The sequence below is a fragment of the Leopardus geoffroyi genome, chromosome B2 (genome assembly GCF_018350155.1).
Source record: "Leopardus geoffroyi isolate Oge1 chromosome B2, O.geoffroyi_Oge1_pat1.0, whole genome shotgun sequence".
In the NCBI taxonomy this organism is placed as follows: Eukaryota; Metazoa; Chordata; class Mammalia; order Carnivora; family Felidae; genus Leopardus; species Leopardus geoffroyi.
The window spans coordinates 32,716,443-32,738,364 of NC_059332.1; the positions used below are offsets into that span (position 1 = coordinate 32,716,443).

The window sequence follows — 21,922 nt, forward strand, 5'->3', positions numbered from 1 at the left end:
AAAGGTGGGCTCATTTCTGTCTGGGTCCTTTGACTATCAATTTATCCAGCAAATTCCCAGCAGATGGGAGGAGAGCGGGACGGTGCTCACCGGCCGGCCACCACCTGCAGGTGGGACCGCGCGGGGGGCACAGCGGGGCCGGCTGAGGAGGAAGGGCTGGATCTTGGTGCCAGCTCCAATGCCCGCAGCTCTGGTGTGCCCTCGGGGTAGGGGCTGCCCTGGTGGAGAGCCATAGGGCCGGCAGCTCAGTGAGCCCCTGCCCTGCAGAGTCCTGCGGGCCCTGCTCCTTCCCAGACAGCACTTGGGCCTCCGCAGTCTCCAGACTAGAGTGTTGCCAACATCAATCTCCCGCCTCCTTTAAGGACACCGTCGGCTGCCAAGGAGCCCCATCCGACCTCACTCTGCTCTTCCTTTCTCCCCCTGGGGGCCTCTGGGGCCCTGTGGGGAGGCAGAAATGGGGGCCAGGAAAGAGGGTCTACCCATCTCCAGCCCTTGCCACCCACTCACTGGGACCAGGTGGGTGCCTTTTGACTTCATCCTGCAGGGTGTGGTAGTCATGCCCTGTTGTAAATGAGGAAGCTAAGGCTCTGAGAGGTTGTGTAGTTTGCTGGAGAACCCGGTCACAAAAAGGCTGGGGCCCGGAGGGAGGAAGGCCAGCTGTCCCGAGAAGGCTCAGGGCCCCTGCGCCGCCCACCCCAGCCTCCTCTTCCAGCTGACCTCTTGGGAGCCAGTGCTTCGTAACCCCACCACTTACCATTCCTTATAACTTGCTTGGGCTGGGGGGGGGGGAGGAGGGAAAGAACCATGGACGAGAAACACATCCATTTTTAATAAATAGTTTATTTATCCAACAGTTTCAACCCTGATATTGAAGCCTGTTGCAGCGTTATTCTTCTGGCTGCAGCCTTGATTAAGAGACCATTTCTTTGCCACGGGGCTGGCGCTCAGAGTCCAGCCCCGCCGATCATCCAGACATCAGAGGAAATGAGAGAGTATTGCTCAAATGAGGGAGACCGGAGCTTTATTAAGGAAACAAAAAATACCAGGAAGACCGAAAGGGGGTGGTCGGTGCCTTCTGGAGGCAGCTGTTTCGGCTCCTCTGCTTGCCCCTCTCCCGCGGCCGCAGATGAGAACATATGGGGACGAGGCTCTGCTGGAGAGGCTCCTCGCACTTAACTAATAAGGCCCCCCGCCAGGGTGTTTGCGGAGACAGGCTCCCGCGACGCGGGCTGATGGGCTGGCGGGGGGCCGCGAAGGTCTGCGGCGGCGCCGGCACGCTCCCGGGGAGGCCAGCAGGGGGCAGCCGAATCGCCCTTGCGAACCTAGTCGGTGCCGGAAGTTCTGCTTAAGCAGCACCGGCGTGGGGACGCTGTGGCCGCCACGGGACAAGGTGACCGTCGCACACCGGAGGCGAGACCCTCCCCGGGTCCTGCAATCTGCGTTGTCGGCCCGATGCAGTGCCCTGGCTGCAGGTCTGGTCTAGAACTGCGACTCTGTGAGCAGCACCACTAAAGAGGCCGCCTCTGGGCAGCCCTATCCGCCTCGCCGCTCTCGGCCGCTGTCTGCTCCCGGTTGCTCTCAGGCGGCCACGCCAGCAGCTCACTCCCGACCCAAGGGTCCTGCGTGCCAGGGCCTGGCATTTCTAGATAGTCCTTCTACAGTACTCGTTCTAATTGCTAGCACCTTCCCCCTTTAGGATAAAAGAGGCCCAACCCAGCTAGAGGACAGGCTTTCTCCCCTCACCCTTGAGCTCCCAGGTAACACCCTCTGAAGGCACATGGACCAATCTGCTCCCCGACCCCTGCCGCCCCAGCCTGCCATCCCGACCCACCGCCCACGGGCACGATGCCCACCCTGCTGAGTGCTCGCCAGCGGTGGACGAGCTCCAGCCCACCTAACTGCACACTAGCTCTGCAGGGTCTCACAGCTGCTGCTCTTTCATCTTTTTTGTTCATCAAAAACAAACCCTTCTCCCCTCTCCTGCCGGCAATCGGGGCACAGGATTGGACCAACGCAGAGGACAAGGCCTCTGGCTTTTCCCCTGTGCCCTTCAAGGAAGCCCACGCTTCCCTACAAGCTAATCTCTGAAGAGTCTTACAGAGAGACCTTTGGAACCAGAGTCTGGAGGAAGGTGAAAGTCAAGGCAAGTGTGAATTCAGCACTGGCAGGTCTGGTGGCCTTCTCGCGCCCCGGAGGGGACTGGCCTGGGACAGGCCGACTGGGAACAGGCCCCCGCCCGGGATTTATCGCTCTGAGTCGGAGAAGGAAGAGGGCTTAGTCCATCTCCACACCAGCATATCCTCTCCAGCCACACGGTGGGACTCTGTCTGGATCCGGGATTCGTTGGACGCCAGGAACTCCACAGCCCGGTCCCAGACCCGCTTCATGCGCCTCCTGCAACGACAAGGACCAGGCTCAGCAGGCAAGCTGCGCCCCGGCAGCTTCACTGGGTACTGCCCAGAGAAGCGAGCTGGTCCGGACGCACCCTCTGTACAAACTGGGGCCCTGACTCCAGGATCTCGCGCAGAATTTATCTGCGGGAGGAAAAGGCATCAGGTACTAACAGAGCTCCTGCAGAGGAGAGGAATTTCTTGAGCCACAGAGAAATAATTCCTCAACCTTCTCTGCTCCAAAAGCATTCAATTAAAGGGAGCTGAAGGGGGCCAGAGGGGGCCAGGGCACCCCCAGGTGTCCAAGAGGGAAGGGGTTGTGCTGGCCTCGGCCAGCGCTTGCTGGGACCTGTTACCGCAGCAGCCCGGGCCAGGTGGCCCCACCACTGGTGCCAGCTGCATTCTAATGCCCCATGTGGGCTAATTAAAGAGTGGCCACTGGGCTGTCGAGTCCAAACTCCACAGTACTTTGGAGCACGCGAATGAGCTAAGCATCCAACCGGGGAGGTGAAGAAGCTGGAGCTGCTCTTGGAACCAGAGCTACCGGCCAGGGCCCCTTCTGCTCTGCTGGGTCCCTGGGGCCTTGCATCCCCTTGGACAGCCCCCTGTGGTCTCTTCCCCCTCCAGACTAGACAGGAAGATTCCAAGGCAGTCAGGGAGGATTGCTCTGACTTCTTCTCTTCGATGAGTTCCCGTCTTTCGTCAGCACCACAGACCACCTCCCTGTGACCCCTCGCGTGGAGAGTGAACATGGGTGTGTACATGTGGGAGCGGGAAGGTTCCACCTGGGGGAGGACAAAGGAGGGAAGCACCCAAGGTGGCCCGTGGGTCAGGAGTCAGAGTTGGGGTGCCAGGGCTTTCTCCTCCAGAGGTCAGGTCCCGTGGGGCAGGCCCACTGGGCTGCTCTAGCCCCAGCCCCCCCTCCCAGGCAGCGAGCAGGCCTGCGCCAGCCAGGCTCCACGGCTCTCCCTCAGTCTCACGGGCAGACCCTCCTCTGCGGGGCATGCCCGACGGTGCCCACGCAGGGCCGACAGCAGCGGACAGGTCCTCACGACATGAGGGCTCAGGTGCACCGACCGGGGGCCTGGGAGATAAATCGAGAGGCTGGGAGCCAACATGGCTTGAGTCTCCCGGGGTTTACCGACCGGGCTCAGTCCCGCCTGTGGTCCCTGCTGTGGCACGGGAGCTGAGGCCGGGTGGCCCGGCCGGAGACAAGCCGCGACGGCACTCTTGCTCTTACTTCAGTGAGCATGTGGGTTGCCTGGAACTGAAGCCCAAGCAACAAGGGCCACTCTTGGGTGAGTGCTCACGTGCTAGGCACAGACTTAATGAGCTGTGAGGCCACTTCCTGACACCCCGTCCCCCTTTCCTGAGGACTTGTCACTACTGCCTAATAGCACACGTTTTCCTTATGCATCTTGTCACCTCTCTTCCTCCCTGGAACCAATGTTCCGCTGGGGCGCGGATTTGGGTTTCTTCTCCCCACCGTCTCCCCGGGACCCAGTAGCATGTGGCCTGCGGTTGGTGCTCAATAACCATTTGTTGAGTAAACAAGGGCTTCAGCGCAGCCCTCTGCCCGGCAGTGGTGTCTTTGTTTTGGATGAGGAAACTGGCTCAGAGTGGCCGTGACTCATGGTCACGTGGCGACTCCTGGTGGGGCCAGGAATTTGGTGGGAGTCTGAAAACACCAAGTGGCCTCCTCTTGGGAGCCGGAGGGCGACGTAGCTGCCTCCTGCTGAGGACCAAACAACAAGCATGAACCAACGCTGCCGTGGTCAGTCTGCTCTCCCTAAGCTTCCTGCCTGCACGTCCCTAAGAAGGATGAAAGTTACTAAGCATTTACAAGTAAAACCTTAAATGTTTTGCTCTTCCAGTTCCTCTTGGGTTGCACAGAAGTGCCACCAGCGCTGGGCCTCGAGCAAGCTCCTTAACCTCCCTGTGCCTCAGTTTCCTCATCTGTTAGATGGGGTACTCACTGTTCTCATCTCGCAGGGCCACAGTGAGGAGCCAGTGAGTGTGGGCTTTGCCCGTGGAGGGCACAGAGCAGCGCCGGCTTGCAGTGAGTGTTCGTCCCCCTCCAGAGAGATGGCATCCGGCTGGAGACCGCAGCGAGCTACTGAGGGGGCCCCACAATCTGGGCCGACACCTCGGCGGGCCCTGATGGCTGCCCCCTGGGACCCCGTCCTCCAAAGCTACCCCACATGCGGTTTTGCAGATGCCCACATCTGGCATCTGCAGCCCATGTGAAAGGTCCCCTGGTGTCATGCGGGACAACGGCCTGTTACCCCTTCCCATGCAGCCGTGCCCCCTGGGAACGGACCCCATCCACGGCTGTGAAGTTCTGCTTTCAACTGCAGGTACACTTGTGTGCGTGTGTGTGTGCGCATGCGTGTGTGGGAAGTGAACCGTATTTTAGATAACATGTCATGGGCCGTGGTTAAAAATGTTTGAAAAACAATCTCCTCCTTGCTAGTGACTGATTCAAGAGTATGGGGCACGTGGGTGGCTCAGTCGGTTAAGTGTCCAGCTTCGGCTCAGGTCACCATCTCACAGTTTGTGGGTTTAAGCCCCGCGTTGGGCTCTGTGCTGACAGCTCAGAACCTGCAGCCTGCTTTGGATTCTGTGTCTCCCTCTCTCTGCCCCTCCTCCAATCACACTTCGTCTCTCTCTCAAAAATTCTAAAGAACAGACAAGTAACCGAGTCTGGCCAGCAGGGCCTCAGTGAGTGTGTCACTGGCAGCTTCTGGGAATGTTTTCTCCTGCTTGTGAGAGCAACGGGAGGCCCCTCTCTCCCCTGCTGGCTGTGACAAGGCAGATGCTGGTCCAGCTGCTGCTGGCCACCATCCTGTGACCGTGAGGAACTCCCGCCAGCCCACGACATCCACGGAAGCCAGGACCCCAAGGATCACAGAAAAAAGGGACCAGGGACCCGACTATTCTGTGTCTGGAGCGCACATGACTCTGGACTTCCACTAATGGAAACCTATCAGATCCTTCCCGGCTTGAGCCACCCAACGCTAACAGAGGAGTGGGACCACATTTCTAAACCTCTGGTCTGCGTTCTGCCACGAAGAGCCGAGTGCCGGAGGAGTGGCAGGAGGCATGCGTGGTGGCTCCCTCCCCTGGGATCCTCGGGGCTGAGCTCCCCCTCCCCCTGCCCCATAACTGATGCTCGGGGCTCCTTCCGTGGCACTCGGCAGGGCCGGACCAGGACTCACCGGCTCTGCGGAGGGATCAGGGTGTCGCGCACGTGCAGGATGCCCACGTACGGGTAGCGCTCCATGTCCTGCTCCCAGTCCACGTAATGGTCCTGGACCACGTCTGCAGGGTAGGGCAGGGGGCACGGTTTAGGACAAGGACCTTCCGGCGGGTGCCCGCAGTCCTCGCCCCAGGGGCCACACACCTATAATCTTCTTCACCATCTCATACATGGCTTGCTCCTCTTCCTCCAACTTCCGCCACCGATACTTCAGGAGGATCAGGAGGCCCCACAGAAAGGCCAAGCCTGTGAGGGAACAAAGGCCCGGTTAATCCTCACGTCACCTGCGGCCACTCAGAGGCACACTGCGTGTCAGTCTGGGTCGGCGGCTGCGCTGGAGGCTATGGGTGAGCCGCACAAGTGTTCTGAGCACCTACTATGTGTCAGGCCCCGGCTAGCATGCGGGAGGGGACAAAGGAGGTGGAAATGCAAAGGGAAGCAGGCCATTAAGTGATCATCTTCCTCCTGCCGGCTGTCACCACAGAGGCATCCCCAGCCGTCCAGATTGCAGCTCCTCCCAACCGCATTCCGGGACTTTCATCTCCTCCCTTGTGAACCAGAACACGGCGTTTCATACATATATACATGCGGGGCCCTTTGTATTCCGGGATGCTGCTGCCGATAATGATGTCTGTGCCTGATGGCGTGGGTGAGGGAGCTGTGTGCACGCCCAGATGGCCTGTGATTTGTAACTCTGCCATGTCTGCAGAGCCGGCAGTTTCTAGGACTCGGCCTTTTGCCTTCAGAGACACCCCAAGGTCTCTGCTCAAAGGCGGCCCCTGATGTCGGGAGACAAGACTTGCGCTCTGCTTTTCAGCTCAGCGCCCCGGGTCCTTCCTGCTTTCATCAGGTACCTAGAGCTCCCAAGGAGAGGGAGTAAAATTAGGCCAAGCTCCTGGTGCGCCTCCTCCTCAGAGAGGCCTGCACTCTGGGGCCCCCAGGGCGATGATGCTGGGCTCCAGCCAGCGCCCATCTCCCTCTCAGGGACACTGACGGTCCCCGACCCTGAGCAAGGATGTTTTTAGTTATCCTCACGCTCCCGCCACCAGTCTCTAAAGGTAAGATGAACCAGGGCAGAGGCTGACTTGTTCATCTCCTCTGTTTTATTAGACAGACCTCAGGTTCACTAGACAGAAATGAACTCTCTGGGCCTGGGCTTCCAGAACTCATCACTCATGCCTAGGAGTGTCACTGAGCTGGGCTCCTGGGAGGTGCTCTGGGAGCAGTCCCCGCGGCACAGGCAGGTGGGGAGAAGGGCAGCCAAGGACTTACACCAGAAGAAGATGAGCAAGTTGGTGATAGCAGTGAACAGGGCGCGGCTCAGGCGGCAGCCGACACCCATGCGCGGGCGGGCGGATTCCAGGCACACCACCTTGTCCACGGTCGTCACCAATTCTGATGGGTCTTCCCCTTTCAACCTGAAACAGGACACAGGGCTGCAGACACATTCAAAAGCTCCCAGGAGCCGTGGGATCGGCCCCACTCAAGGATGGGCTTTGAGGCCTCTACTTGCTTATGAAATAGACTCGGTATCCTGGTTGCATGCTTTCCCGAAATTTCCCACGTTGGCTACTTAGGAAGAATAAAGCTTTAAAGACGGCAGCAGGCTTGAACCCCTACCGCTAAAGTGACGTCCCCCTCTGTCGGGTCTTTTGACAGCCCCTCTCAGCGTGTGGAAGATTAAACTGTAAATTGGATTCCCACCTCCCAGCATAGAGAAATGGAAATGTTTACTGAATTGCTGGCTTTGCACTGCATGGCAGGAACTGAAAGAGTCTGGGAGGGTGTGCTTTTCCTCAGTGATGGTGACAAAGAGGCATATATAAGCTGTTTAAGGGTAAAGATCGGGGTGCCGTGAGGCTCAGGGAATGATGACCACCGGGCTCCCCGAGGCCAGGCCCCAGCCCCAGCGCCTCCACCCTGGCCACTGAGAGGAGGTGTCAGGACACACGGGGATGGATGCCCACACCTACACGTTCTTCCAGCTGGGTGACAGTCTCGTGCTCTGGACCGCACAGTGCAATGCCCAGTATCTGTAGCGTCCCGACTTCTAACGACCCACTTTGAACACTGGTCGTGTGAGCTGGGCCCGGCCCCCCTCCTGACTACCTTCCCCAGAGTGGAAGGGCGAGCGTCATCATTCTTCTGTGCTAGCAGCTTCGGTGAGTGCCGTGGAGGATAAAATCCATATTCTCCTTCGCCTTTCCTAACACACAGGAAAATCGCTCAGCCACTCAGGGAAGCTTTATTCTTTTTTAAGCCAACGAATTTTAATCGTGCCACGCATCCAGTTATCAAGCTTTGGGTTGAGCTGCCCGAGGGGCTTCTGGTAGAGGCACTGCTGATGGAATTAGTAGTCTGGGTGGATTAGAGAGGAAGGGAACAAAACCCTGGAGGGTGTCTGAATATCAGGAGCTATGGCCTGAGCAGAGACCCCGACAAACCCTGAGAAACGAGAGGCAGTGCCAGGATGATGAACTCTGGTGGGGGAGGGGGAGCATCACTGGTGTGCCCTGCCCCCGCCAGCTGAGCAGCCAGATGGGGCTTTTCAGGAGGGCGAGAGGGCTCACCATCTCTGCGAACAGTGCTCCCCAGAGACAGAACTGAGGCGGAACTGCCCAGTCAGAATAAAATCCAGTATTTCCTTTAGCCATTTCCACACAGAGTGAAACCGACATACAGAAACATTTGTCTAGGAATGAAAACTAGCACCCGGGGAGAGGAAGTGCAGAAAAATGCCTTCTCCAGCAACCCACTGGGACCAGTGAATTCAAAGCGAGTCACCTGAAACAGGTTTAGCTGGAACACTAGGCTAATGTCCCGCCACCCGGATTTTGTGTCTTATCTGCACCCCAAACGCTTCTTCCTTCCGTTGCCTGGCTTCAGGCTTAGCCCACAAGGACTCAGCTGGGAGACCTGCCTCTAACTTCAGACCCGAGACACCTCTGTGAGCACACGGCAGTCAGCTGATGGGTGAGGACCACGGCCACGGGTGCTTGTGGCGGGGCCGCCACCCTGTGATGTCTCGCCCGCACTCACCAGATGCCCACGTCCTTGTTACTGCTCAGTATCCAGGTCAGCGCAGCTTCAAACTTGGCAGAGGAGCTGCTGGTCACGTTCTGTGGGAGGGGGCGGGAGATGAGTTCTGCGTCTGGGCCGAGCAGCGGGAACATTATTCTCCTGCTGGATTAAGGAAGCCCTCTCCCGTGCCCTCCGTGGGCCCCAAAGCCCTGTTACACTACATGCACAGCAAAGTGGCAGGCAGGAAATCTGGGCTGCTGGGAGTCAAGAAGGAGCTCTGCCTGGAGGAGTTGATGTGGAAGCACACACAAGGAAACGACGCAGGTCTGAGGTAGCCAAAGGAATTATCATTTCCTCGAGGACCAAAGTGTCAGGCCAGAGAGCTGGCAGCTCATCTTGGGGAAAATGAAAAACAGTGTGCGGATGGGAGCCCAGTGGCCAGTCCCAGCTGTGTGGCCTTGGGCAAGTCCCTGTCCCTCTCTGAGCCTCAGTTTCCTCGTCTGGGAAGTGGCAATGACCTAGGCGACCCCTAAGGTTTCTGTCAGCTCCAAAGTTCCATCATTCTATCAGACTGGGGCCAGGCACACAGTCAAGCAGACCCTGAGCAATCTGCACAGCGAACGAAAAGGAGAGAACGGACAGATGAAATGTAGCTCCACAAAGCTGCTGGGAAGGAGAGCAAGGGGGAGCGAGTAACAGGGCCACTTAAAGAAGAGGTAGCCTGCAGTGGCCACACTGGCCGCTCAGGAGCCAGCCCCCCACCCACATGCCAGCAGGCTGGGCTCTGGCTCATAGCTCACCTTGGACCGGTCACTCCTACTGCTGCCTAAACTTGCAGCAGCCTAGCACTCAACTAAGTTAAAAAAAAAAAAAACAAAAACGGAAAACAAAAAAGCCAAAAAGTGAACACAAAACAAAAAGGGAAAAAAAAAAAAAGCAGGGCTTGAAAGATCACTATAAAAGCGCCAGCACCTCCCGGGAATGGATAAGCGCTGCAGCCTTACTTACTGCTAGGTATTCCTGGGCCTCCATTACAGGAATGCATTTGCTTTTTAGCTTCTCTGGATTTCCACATTCAAAATTACCTAGGAGGAAAAAAACACATTCAAACACAAAGAAGAGGTGGGGGAAAAAAATGACTCTGAAATGGACTAAAAAAAATGCAGCAAGAATCAAGCCATCAGCTCTGATAGGGAGCATGTGGCCCCGTGGCTCTGGCTTCTGTGGGGCATCTTCACTCTGCAGCAAGATCAAAAGCCACTTAGCTTGGATCGATTCCAGATCATTAAAACCTGACCTGCAAAGCAGTGCGGTGATTTGCATTAAATGACTAAAAAGCTGCCCAATCCTAAGGTCTGTTTGCAATTGATCCCTAAAAGGATCAGACAGATAGCTTTGGAAGGTACCAGAATGGCACTATAAATAAACACAACCTGGGAAAAAAGAAAGGCAGGGAGGCCGGAGGCACTGCAGGGATTCTGACCGTGACATAGGCAGGTAGCCTGAACTCCAGGCCCACTGTTTCAAGGGGTTTTGGGGAGGGGTGTCCAAAATGCCCCAAAGAGAAAGAGGGCATCTCTGTGCTGGGTAGTGGGGCCTCGACATGGTGTTCCAAGGGGCCACTCCCTTCCACGCACCCTGGGTGAACAGCTCCCACCCAGGATGGAGCTGGGAGCCTCCCCTTAGGCCTGCCCGGGGCCACCTCCTCTGAAAAACCCCAGCCCGTGGGAGAATCTTGTTGGACCAAATTGCTCTAGACTTGGGGGCCCACCACAGCCACTGGTTCTCAATAGCCTGCTACGATCCACCCACAACGTGCTGTTTCCCATGGGTCACTAGACTCCTTGAGAGCAGGGACAGCACAGGGTCGGCATGTACAAGAACCTGAACCCACGCACAGCCTGACTGCTCTTAACCTGGCACAGCTTAGGGGCTACGGATGGCTAGTCTGTGCGTCTGTGTGCTGGGGACTGAGTGGCTGGGAATGAACATTAAAAGCTTCAGAACGAACTAAAGCTTATCCCTCCTATGCCAAGTTGATCTTGACCTTATGGGACCCCTGAGACCAAGGTGGCTGCCAGGTCACCCCAGATCACCCCGCCTGGACCACCGCCACGGCCTCCTGATTGGTTGCCTCCTCTCCCCTTTCTCTTCCACGTTTGAGCAACCAAACTTTAAAACGATTCTGCTTACGTGACACTACTACACTCAAGCTGCTGTCACATTTGCATTCCTGGCTGCTGGCTCTCAGCACATCACTCCCCTGCTCAGAAGCCTCCCCGGTGCTCAGTGCCTGCAGGATGAAGCCCCGAGGGCCTGGCCTCTACGGCCACCCATGGTAGAGCCCGGCCGACCTTTCCAAACTCCATTCCTTCCATTTCTTCTTCCCTCACGAAACCAGCCGCTTCCAGCCCTGACCCTGTCATTTCCCCTTTGGCCTTGCCTTCCCCCGCACATATGCAGAACCAATCCTTGCTGGGCTTCAGCGCCCGGCAGACACCGCCTCCCCTGTGACACTTTCCGACTGCTCCAGCTAAAAGGCAACGTGCCTCCTGGAACTTCCGGCCTCTCGGTTCTCATCCAGTCACACTGTGTATCAGCCAGTGGTCAGGGAGGTAGGTGGTTTGTCTCTTCTACTAGACCATAAGCAGCCCGTGGGCTGCAAAGGCCAGCACAATTCCCTGCCCAAAGGTGACCTCCAAGGCAGGGTGGGGGCAGGAGGGGAGTATGGCCTAGTAGAGCCCTCATTCCCCTGCAGCGAGACCCTCAGGGTCGCCGCTGCCAGGCTTGTCAGAGGACAGGAGGCAGCAAACCCCTGGATGGCATAAGCCAGGACCACATACGAAGGGTGGGATGGAGGAAAAATGTCTACCAGCATCCACAGTTTAAGAGGAGAGCTTCTCTACTTTACGCCCCGGGGGGCTTCTGAAAATGCAGACTTTAATTCATAGGTGCGGGATGGGACCTCAGAGTCTGCATTTCCAACAAGCTCCTGGGTGATCCTGATGCTGCTGGTTCCTGGGCCACAGCTGAGTCACTAAGGTCTGGAACACCCTCATAGGCCAAAATTTATAGTCTAAGCACCTCAGCCATGGAGAAAGGCCCCTGAGGCCTGCGATGCTGTGAGCTCCCATTCCTCCTGCTCTGCTCCTCTGAGCTGCTCACAGATGCCTCCATGACCACCTCCAGTCTCCCACCGTTCAGGAGGCCACAAGACTGGCCCCGAGGGCTGAGGGCCCACTACAGGCCCATCTGGCCTTGATTTCCTAGCAACAACCTTCCACAAGGGTTGGCCCCACAGGGAAGAGGTGCCTCCTGAACATCTCATAAGACTGAATAGCTCTGTCTGATTTTGTTGCCAAATATATTTAGCCTGGTACTCAAGCCCTGGTCATTCACCGATACCTTTAGCAAGTGATTCTGAGAGGTGTGGGGAGGTGGTATCTCTGGCCTCAAAGAATAATTTTCTAAATAAAGCAGTAGGGAGACCTTCTGGATGGATGACTTTTTAGGGGCATCCTGGGGGTGCCGGAAGTACCCTCCTCTAGAGTAGAGCACTTAATTTTCATTTTGTAAAAAAAAAAAACCAAGATTACCTGGTAAGATGGGGAGTTCCTGAGAGGGTACGGGACTTCTCTGAAGTCCTGAGGCCAGATGGGGAGATCAGGACCAGCTGTGACACCAGGGCCCTGGCAAGCTGGATGGGCCCGAGTGTGACTGGCCCCCCCATGCACACCCCTGCCACCTGCCTATGCCTCTCCTCCTGGCCTGGCCGACCATCTGATATAGGGAGGCCCTCTAGGTCAGAAGACCCAGACTCTGAGAAGACCTGGGGCCTGGCCCCTTCCAATCAACATGAACCCCCAAAACATCAGGTGGTGGGCATCTAGGGAAGGCAGAAAGGCCTGTGCATGTGCCAGGACCCCTGGGACCCTTAAAGGGGATATAAGAACGAAATGTAGGCTTAAAAGAGATGTGTCTGAGTGGGGAAGCAGGGAAGACTTGGTTTCTGAGTATATCTTCTGGAAGATCTCCACAGAGCATCTCAGCCACCTGCCGGCCAGCCAGCCAGCCCCAGCCTGGCTGATCGGGGTAATAGCCCACACCCTCATGAGGAATCTCAGGCCTCAAGATACCCACTCACCGGCTTGGATGGCCAGGAAGTTGTACAGTTCATGCAGCAGCTCCAGCAAGGCCGCCTTCTGCTTGGCCTGACAGAACTGAAAGGGCACAGGACAAGCAGTCAGCAAGGAGGGGTGGGGGGAAAGGGGGCTCTGTCTGTCTGGTTTTACCTCCTCGGTTACACTGTCAAGTACTAAGCAGCAAGAAACACCTCATACTTTAAAAACAAAAAACAAAAAAACAAATTCTGCAACGCGGTGGGCCCAGGACAGGGTCGATAAATATCGGGTTAACTGACCGAAGAGGAACACCGTAAAAGCAGAGGCAGAGCTGAAAGCAGACACGGTAACTAAGGGTCTGCATCTTGGAGGCTCCCGGCCTCTGTCCCATGGTTCTTGCTGGAATAAAGGCCATTAAGGGCGGCTGCGGAGCAGAGGCGATGGGGCTGTGGGGAAACGCGGGAGCCCGGCCTCCTTGGCGGGCCAAGCAAATGCCACACGACTGCAGTCGCTTCTCCCCTCGGGCCACTCCCGTCTGTTTTTGGAAAGTCCGCTGTCTGCATGCTGCCTATAAATTGTCTGTTCTGTGGATTAGCTGCAGCAAATGCTTCATCTCGGACTGGCTTCTGGACTGGAAATGGGAAATTTCTAGAAACCTTGCAACTAGAGGGGGAAAGAAGTCACGTGTAGGAGAAAACAGGACTAGGAATACAGGCCTACCTAGATCTCCTGCACCTGTAACAGAACTGACACCAGTTTGCTAGACTCGCTAGATTTAGGAGATTTGAAAGAAAGGCTGCTCTTCCCGGAGAGCGAACGGCAAGCCATGTGCTGTGCTGAGTCGTTTACACGTGGGCACGCACTAAAGTGCCACCACAGTCCTGACCGCACACCAGTTTCTCAGACGAGGAGCCCGAGGCGGAGACCTTAGGTAGGCCACCAAGATGCCACAGCTAACAGGTGTTGGAGCCCCCCTTCAGACCTCCTCTGCGTTGTCACCGGGCGGGGTGTGGACCGACGCCTAGGGTCTGGGCTCTGGCTCCAAACTGCAGAAGGGACCACAGTCACTTCCCTTCTCAGGCTCACTCGTTGCCCTCACCTGTAACGGGATGGACTTGGTTTCTCACAGTCTCGGAGGCCAAGAAACGTCCCCTCGTGTTGCCTAAAGACCCGAAAGCCTTTACGAGGTACAAAATGACACAACCAAGATTTACCCACAGGATCATAAATGTTCAGAGACAACTCACAGGTCTGTAAGCAGAATTAGGTATTCAAACTACCTTTTAAAGACTAATGAGATGGCAAATGTTGACGACAAGAAATGTAACTGAATATACACGGAGATCCCAATTCTATAAACACAGGTAGGCAGACGAGATGGGAAGGAAATGCCCCCCAAGATGTGAATGGAGAGTACGCCTTGGTGGCAGAATCATGGGTGATTTTTGTCACATTTTTCACATTTTCTATACTAAACCTTACTGTCACAACCAGAAAAAAAAAGCAGTAACAATTAACTCTGTTCCAAACTCACCGACATTTAGGCAAAGCGGGGCTGATACCACCTAAAGGGAACAGGAGGACAGAAGGCACCAGACAACGAGACGGCCTGATTGAGACAGCACACCCACTCCCAGCCTGTCCACACGCTTTCCGCAGCACAAAGGCAGAAAGAAAAACGCTAAGTGTCGTAGTTGGCTGAGAAGGGAAAGAACACGTATATCTAAAACTCAAATGCCCATCTGGGTTCTGGGTGAGCCTGAGCCGCGCAAAGAACAAGACTTTCGGCATGAGCCTCACCAAAGCCAAGAAGCATCTGCCAACTTGCTGTTCCTGTGTCCACCCTTCACAAAGGCCAGCAGCACCCCATGCAACCTCAGCTCACTGGAGCCTGAGACGATGCCCAGACCCTGTCTTTCGATGCTCTGATGTAGCAAGTATCCAGTGTGCTCGCTGAGCGCATCTTTCGCAGGTACCTGGACTATGCCTGCCTGGGCTCACTGGAGTGGGACGAAGAAGAACCAAGCAATAGCAACCAGAGAGGCCTTATAGAAAAGTTCCTTGTTTCCTGTTTTTGCTTTCAGGGTTCAAAGTTCTGGCCACTCCCTCTTTGTCTGGGCCACTGCCTCTAATCACCCACTGTGGTTTTCGAGACAGAAGGCAGGTTAAACTTCTTATGAATCTGTTTTCACAAAAACAACTGAGAAGCAAAGATACTTGGTGGATGACTGCAGTAAATGAATGCGATGAGACGGCCCCCAATAGGATACCACAGAAGCCAAAAGAAGCAATAAAACCTATTATCGGGACACCCCTTCGTTAACACGGGTGAGAGAATGAACGTGTGGCCATGGGTTGTTTCTTTCCCAGCCCCCGGGCTGCCAGAGATGGAGACTGAGGTCTCGGGGGAGGCCTGGCATTGCACACTTAATAATTAGACTACTAAGTCATGCCCTCTGGCAGCAAAAGGCTCCTCCTTGTAGGATTTATGACCTGAAAATTTACTGCCTCCTATCTTCCCCAGACTGTCACCTGTGCCAGCATCCCAGCTCCCTGCTGATGCTGCCTGCATGACTCATAGACAGATAGGGCTGCTTGCATTCCCCAAATATTATTTGTAGGGAACATTAAAGCTTCATAAAACAAATCTATAGACTAACGGGGCTAATTCCACTTTAGGTATGTTTAAAACCAGCCCCCCATGATGTTTCAAATCCGAACAGCATCGTCAGAGCCACAAATGTACTACCAGAGGGAAAGGTGGACCTGAGAACCCAGCCTCCCGACGCTTAAAAACCGCCAGCCCTTCCTCTGGAAGCCAGGAAGCTTGAGAGGTCCTTCAACCACAACCTACTGCATCCCCCCAGATTGACTTAGGCAGAAGATCAAAGTCCCCAGTGCTGTGATGGATGGGAGAGCTTCCATAACAATCCCAGGGTTGGATCCTGGGAGCTCAATTCTCTCTGTTTCAAGTACTCCTTTTGCTGCCACAATTGAGTCTGACACAAACATCACAGAACACGATGTGATTCTGGTGCATTACAGGAAGCACTCCTGAAAATGATCCTATTATGATCTTTTTTCTGGGGAAGTTTACCTCCTGACGGAGGCTCACATCCTTGAAAGGAATAACAAAAGCTAAAGAAATTCAAACTCACCTCATCTGTTTTACTGTCACAGTCCACTGGCAATAATTTCACTGAGACCAAGAAAAGAAACACAGGAAATTAAAAGTGTGGGTTAAGGAAAAGATGACAAAAAAAAGACCACTCTCAAAATTCAGGGGATGTAAAACATTACCAGCCTAAGGGTGGGGATCAGAAAGATGTCATCTAAATGAGGCACTTTTAAAATGCAGACATGTCAGGATTTCCCAATCCTAGATTAGGAATTAGGACCAGGACAGCTGGGTCCAAATCCTAGCTGGAAAGGATTAGGCATTTCCAGCAACTCAACCACGCTGAGCCTGTTTCCTCATTTGTAAAATGGGATCAATAAAGCCCTCCCTGTTTAACTCGGGGCATTGGCCTCAAACAAGTCAATACACATGATGGTTTTGGAAACTGCAAACAATGATGTGTTGAACAGGAATCAGTAACATCGTGGGAGGGGAAGTCCAGGTAGATCTCAGTATATATCCAAGAGCTGTTGTCTGAAAGCATCTCAGCGGTAGGACAGTATACTGTCTGACTGTTGTGGTATCAGTACAGTCCCACAGACTCCCGGGTCTGCTTACTTTCTTTAGTAGGTGGATAAATTGCTCTTATAGCCAAGAAATTATTTGGGTGTGTGCATGAGTCTGGGATCCCCATGCCCACAGGCTTGTTCATACACCCAAATACCCATCTGCTGCAATAGCTAAGACATGATTTGGCATCTCCCTGCATTTTGGCCGTTCCTGTTAGGCATGGAAAGATGTGGCCTTGGCTTGAGGCTGGGAACAGTATTAATCACATTCATCCTTTGCAAAGAATATCAAAAGTTGGTGAACTACAATGCGACTTTATACTTACACTTTAAATTTATATACTTTACACCCTAAAACTTATAAAGGAATGATTTCTATGTTGTTTTCTGTTCGGCTAAAGCCCAGAATTACCCAAGAGGCAAATTTTCCTTTTAAGAAACATACAAATCGTCAACTATTCAGGAAACATACTGTATCCTGCAGACCTCTAATTGTCATGTCTAATCACTAACTAAAGTGTGGACAGAAGCAGCATAGCTGGCAATGTCCTTGACTCACAGAACCCTTTCTTAACACACTCCAGGAGGATAATGTAAGCAAGGATAAACGCCTCCATTTACATCAGTTTAAAGTCTTTTGGTGCTGCAAAGCTGGGAACCCAACCAGATCCGATCTGTGGGCAGTGAAACCTGGGGTGCCTTGGAATGGGCACTAATGTGTGAATGAGCAAGAGATCCAAGTTAAGAAAGAACTAAAAAGGAATGGGGGTGGACCTGTCTGTTAGAGAGGGGTGTGGTTTTCTCTAGAGAGGGAAAACCAGAGGTTGGGGAAGGAGTGACTACGAATGAAGATTGCTTCCAGCACGTGGTTGAAAGGGAGATTGGTAGGAAGGGCTAGGGCAGAAAATGAGAACAGGAGAGAGTGAAGACAGAAATTATTGCAGATGCAGGAACTCCGGCCCTCTTCTCCCACCGCTGGAGGGAGGAGAGTCAAGGTCTGGAGGTAAGAAGACAGCCAGAGGCATCTAAGGCCCGGGAATGTGCAGCCTGGCGCTGAGAGGAACGGTGGTGGTGCAGGTGGACACTCGCGCGCCCGGGGCCCTCCCCTGCGCCGGCCCGGGACGTACTGTTGTCCTCCGCCTCCTGCGGCGCCGAGGGCTTGCCCATCTTCACCCAGAGGATGCCCAGGAAGACGAGCAGCAGCCCCAGGCTGGCCCAGAACAGGAGCTGGGACAGGCAGCGCTCCAGCCGCCGCCCCGCTTCGGGCCGGGCCCGCGCCGCGCCGGCTGAGCCCGTCCGCGTCGCTCGCAGGCCCGGACGCGGGTCGGCGCCGAGGAGGGTGGAGGACAGCCGTGCCGGGGCCGGGGTCGTGGCCCACCAGCGACGGACTCCGTGGCCCGGCGCGGCCCGGTCGAGCGGCCGGGCGTCCTCGTCCTCCTCGGAGCTGCCCCGGACCGAGGCGCGGCGCCTGAGCGGCGCAGGGCGGGCGGGGTAGGCGAAGCCGCGGCTCCCGGACCAGGAAGCCGCGGAGGCCCCGAGATCGCCGAAGGCCCCAGAGGTCGCGTAGGCCGAGCCCGAGGCCGGCGGGGAGTGCCAGGGCTCCGCTCGCAGGGAGGCCGCAGCGGGCCGGGCTCGCAGCGGCGCCTCTTCGCGCAGCCGGGCCTCCTCGCGCAGCCGCTCCTCGCCCCGCAGCCGGGCCTCCTCCCGCAGCCGCTCCTCGCCGCGTAGCCGGGCCTCGCCCCGCAGGCGGCGCAGCTTGTTGCGGTAGACGTCCCGGGTGGTGTCGGTGATGGGTCCTGGCTGGAAGCCCAGGGCCTGTAGCTCCCGCCGCAGCTCCAGGTCCGACAGGCCGGCCATGGCCAGGACGCCGCCCCCCGCCCGCCCCTGGCGCGCACCGCACCCGGAACTGCTCTCGCCGGCGGCCGCGGCGGAGCGGGCGGGGCCCCGCGCCATGATGGGAAGGTCGGCCTTTGCCGCCATGTTGAGACGGTCGGCGCCTCCCCGATTGCCGGCCATGATGAGGGGGTCAGACTCGGCCATTAAGGCCGCCATGTTGGAGAGGTCCAAGGATTTTTTTTTTTTTTCCCCTCCCTTTTCCCCCCCTCCCTCCTTACTCAGTCCTCCTCCTTGTCTGTAAGGCCAATCGGTGTTTTCTTTCTGAATCCTCCGCCCCTTGCGCGGTCCCTGGCACGTGGTAGGCACTCAGTGAATTGTTGATTTAGTGAATGAATTGCTTGATGGTGAAAGACAAGCCACTACGGAGAACAGGGAGATGGGACCCTTCGCCGCTCTGTGCTTGGGGACCTTGTGTGATCCCTTCTGCAGTCAGGGAAGGGCTTTGGGTCGTGGACTAGACGCCAGGCATGCTACGAGACCCGGTCCAACCTGAAGTCGAGAGCTACAGGCTTCTGTGTTTTCCTGGGAGTTAACTCTGAGGTGGGGCTCCGAGGGGGCACCGGCCCTGCCTCAGGCCAGACACCGCATGCACCGAGAAGGCAGAAGAGCCAAATACCCTTGGGTTTGAGTGGGCAGTTCAGGCTTCTGGGAGGAGGCCATATGTCTGGATAGTGGGATTTCTCTGAGAGATGTATAGGGGAAGACCCCTGAGATACAGTCCTGTGTCCCTTGCAGATTTAGGTTGAGGACATTTGAATCCCAACTGCACCACTGTTAGATGTGTGATCATATCCAATGAACATCTCTAGCTTGCTGGCCAGTAAAGTTGATAGGGTTGCTATGAGGATTAGAACAGGTAAGTTGTTTAAGGTGCTTAAAACAGTGCCTGGTACACCCTCCTAAGTGCTTATACTTAACCCCTATCTCTGCCGTGGCAGCACATGTGTGATCTCCCACAGGACACCCTCTTTGATTACAGGAAGGCTCTTGGCTGAGAAGCCCCTAAGGGAAGCATGGGAAGTGGTGGCAAAGGAAAAGAGCGCCATGGCTCCTAGTTGCCCTTCTGCCCTCTCCCCTCTTTGTAATCCTTCTACATCCTTCTTCAGCTCCCTGTCCCAAACGTTTATGGCTGACCTTGGCCTCTTAGGTTCCTCTCCACTGCTACTCCTCTAAATCAGTTCCCCTCTTCCCTGCCCATTGCCCACTCCCCATCACCCCCCTCCCCAGGTCTCCTCCTATTCCTTCCCTGGGTCACGGGCAAGGCCCCTCTGCCAGTGGTTTGCATTCCTGCCACTCGCTGTCCCACAGGGGTATTCCTACACTGGCCGCAATTGCTGGGAAAATTACAGGCTCAGCTCGGTCAGGCTTCCATTGTCAGCCTCCCCATATCCCCCAACTTAGCTGTTCCCATGTGGTGCAATTTTTCTCACCAAGTGTTGTTTTCCTTTTCTCTGCCTGTGTTTGCACGGAATGCCATGAATTTGATATAGTGATTGCCTAACACATATACCACATAATAGTATTTTATTTCTTTCTGAAGCACTGTTTGCATGACAAATGAGTTGGTAACATTTGTGCAACTCCTTGCAGCTGTGCAGTTCCATATATAAGGAATGAGCCTTTCGGCATCAATACTGGCCCCGTGTAGTCTAAGAGGGCTTGAAGCTGACGCTTAAACCAAGTGAACGTTCCGGCATTTCGCAGAGTTACGGTCTGTTTCATCACAATGGATCCCAGGGCGATTTAAAAATATGTACTGAACTAGAGCTGCCCCCAGCAGCGGTCCCCAGCGTGGGCTTTGTCAGCCTGCCTTGTGTTTGGGGACGCTGCTACCGCCGCACATACCCGGGGCCAAGTGACCCCCACCCGCCAAGCCTGTTGTCTTGCCTCTAGCCTGGAACCCATCATGTTGGCAGCTGCGGTTTTCTGCCCCCCTGTGGTCTATTCTTTGCCTCCGCGGGGCTTCTAGCAGTTGCTGGATTCATCTCACTGAGTCGAACAGGCCTTTGGGGGTAGGGTGCTACCACTCGTAGGGTGCTTGCCAATCAGTGTCCCCCCTGCCCCCCGCCCCCAGGAAGAAACCTCACCATCTGATTGAGCAAAGTCAATTGGAAAAACCCTCACAAGTCAGTCGTCCCTCTCAGGTCTGGGGCCTCTCCGTTTTCCTCCTAAACTCCTCATTCCAGTCCTGCCCCTTCTGTGGACTGATAGCCCCTCTGAGGCCCTCCATCAACGTTCCCTGCCCCCAAGACCCCATTACCTGCTTGTTGCTGCTCATTTTCCTCCACATGACCACCCACACCTTCTTCACAGACCCTCGTGTCTGCCCCAGCGCAGGCTTGGCCCGCTGCCTCGCGTGGGGAGCTGCCTGCGAGGCTCTTCTGGGGCCTTCCATGTCGCGGATGGGAACGCATATTTTAAAGTCAACGGCTGCTCTGCGTGCCCCCCCTTTCTCATCACTTTCTTGTGTGTGTGTGTGTGTGTGTGTGTGTGTGTGTGTTTTAAGGTGAGCAGCTCAGGTTGCGGGCGGTCTTCCTGATTTATTAAAGGCAGAAGAGGAAAAACAAGCTCCAATGTCCAGATCTACTTAGTAACCACATCCACACATTTAGCGGAGGTGAGGGGCCTCTAGGAGGACGTTCTGGATTCCCAGAGGGCTGCCACACCGCCTGCCGTCCTGCTGACCTCTCTCTCTGTCTCAGCAGAACCTTATAATAACAACAGCCATAAATCTTTTAGTGGCTTCCATTCTCCTTCTCCTCCTGCAAAAGTTCTGCACGCATTTATCAGGTCCTTAAAGATGCTCAGGGACCACGAGCTCCCCCTTGATCCACCTCCTCACCAGCCTCGTGCATCTCGCCAAGTTTTCTTGGAACCACATCTCGGGTGGGGTCCCACCGCGGAGTGGTGGGGCACAGGGAGAGCGTGGTTGAAAAGTGGCGACAAAGTGGGTGCCGTCTAGGCTCAGATTTTGACTGGAGTGGTCCCAGCACTGCCCAGCTTCTGGCCACCTCATCTCGGTGCCCTGGGGAAGAGGAGAGCACCTTAATCTCTCCAGGTCAACGAAGGGGCAACGGGACTCAACAGAGAAATGCCAGAACAGGTGTAATGGGCACTTATGTCGCCCGCTTTTCATAATCGGCTGAAAATGTAACAAAAGTCTCATTCTTCTGGCCACACTTTGAGATCTGTGGGTTAAGAGTTCCTTTAGAGGCACGGAATACATTCCCTGATGTCAATAGCGAATTGTGTATGAAGAAAAATGTAATGCTTTCAGAACATTTTCTTTTGGGCTTTGTCCATGATTAGATTACACTAAATTACAGAGTACAGATATCAGGCAATTACTCTTTGCTTTTTAACTATTCAATTTCATGGCAAATCCACGTAGCTCAGTAATTATAAAATCATACCGATGTGGTTGCCGAGAAAATACCTCATCATCTCCATCTTGTGAAGCTAGGTTCAGGTCGCCCTGTAATTACCAGTGGTCCTGTTAAGTGTAAAGTACATTCCAGACGAAGAGGGGTAATCTGTAACTCTCCGTA

At 55.3% G+C, this 21,922-nt stretch overlaps 1 protein-coding gene across 2 annotated transcripts; it reads right to left on the reverse strand.

Moving 5' to 3' along the window:
• Positions 1-822: 822 nt before the first annotated feature.
• LEMD2 (LEM domain nuclear envelope protein 2) lies at positions 823-18,426 on the reverse strand. 2 transcript variants are annotated; one of them, XM_045497932.1, is made up of 9 exons: positions 17,606-18,426; positions 15,950-15,990; positions 12,815-12,890; positions 9,679-9,755; positions 8,689-8,768; positions 6,922-7,067; positions 5,794-5,895; positions 5,609-5,711; positions 823-2,394 (listed from the first exon to the last, which is right to left on the reverse strand). In XM_045497932.1, the coding sequence occupies exons 1-9, from the start codon at positions 18,333-18,335 to the stop codon at positions 2,244-2,246; spliced, it is 1,506 nt and encodes a 501-aa protein (XP_045353888.1). In that variant the 5' UTR covers positions 18,336-18,426; the 3' UTR covers positions 823-2,243. The 2 variants fall into 2 exon arrangements, with proteins under 2 accessions (XP_045353888.1, XP_045353889.1); XM_045497933.1 differs by lacking the exon at positions 823-2,394 and adding an exon at positions 2,401-4,202 and having other exon boundaries at positions 17,606-18,386.
• Between the last annotated feature and the right edge of the window lie 3,496 nt (positions 18,427-21,922).

Coding starts and splice junctions, on each gene's coding strand:
- LEMD2 (XM_045497932.1), bottom strand. CDS start 18,335: ATGGCCGGCCTGTCGGACCTGGAGCTGCGGCGGGAGCTACAGGCCCTG. Junction 7,068..8,688: donor AACAAGGACGTGGGCATCTG/GTGAGTGCGGGC, acceptor GTCCTGTTTCAG/GTTGAAAGGGGAAGACCCAT. Junction 5,896..6,921: donor CTTGCTCATCTTCTTCTGGT/GTAAGTCCTTGG, acceptor GTTCCCTCACAG/GCTTGGCCTTTCTGTGGGGC.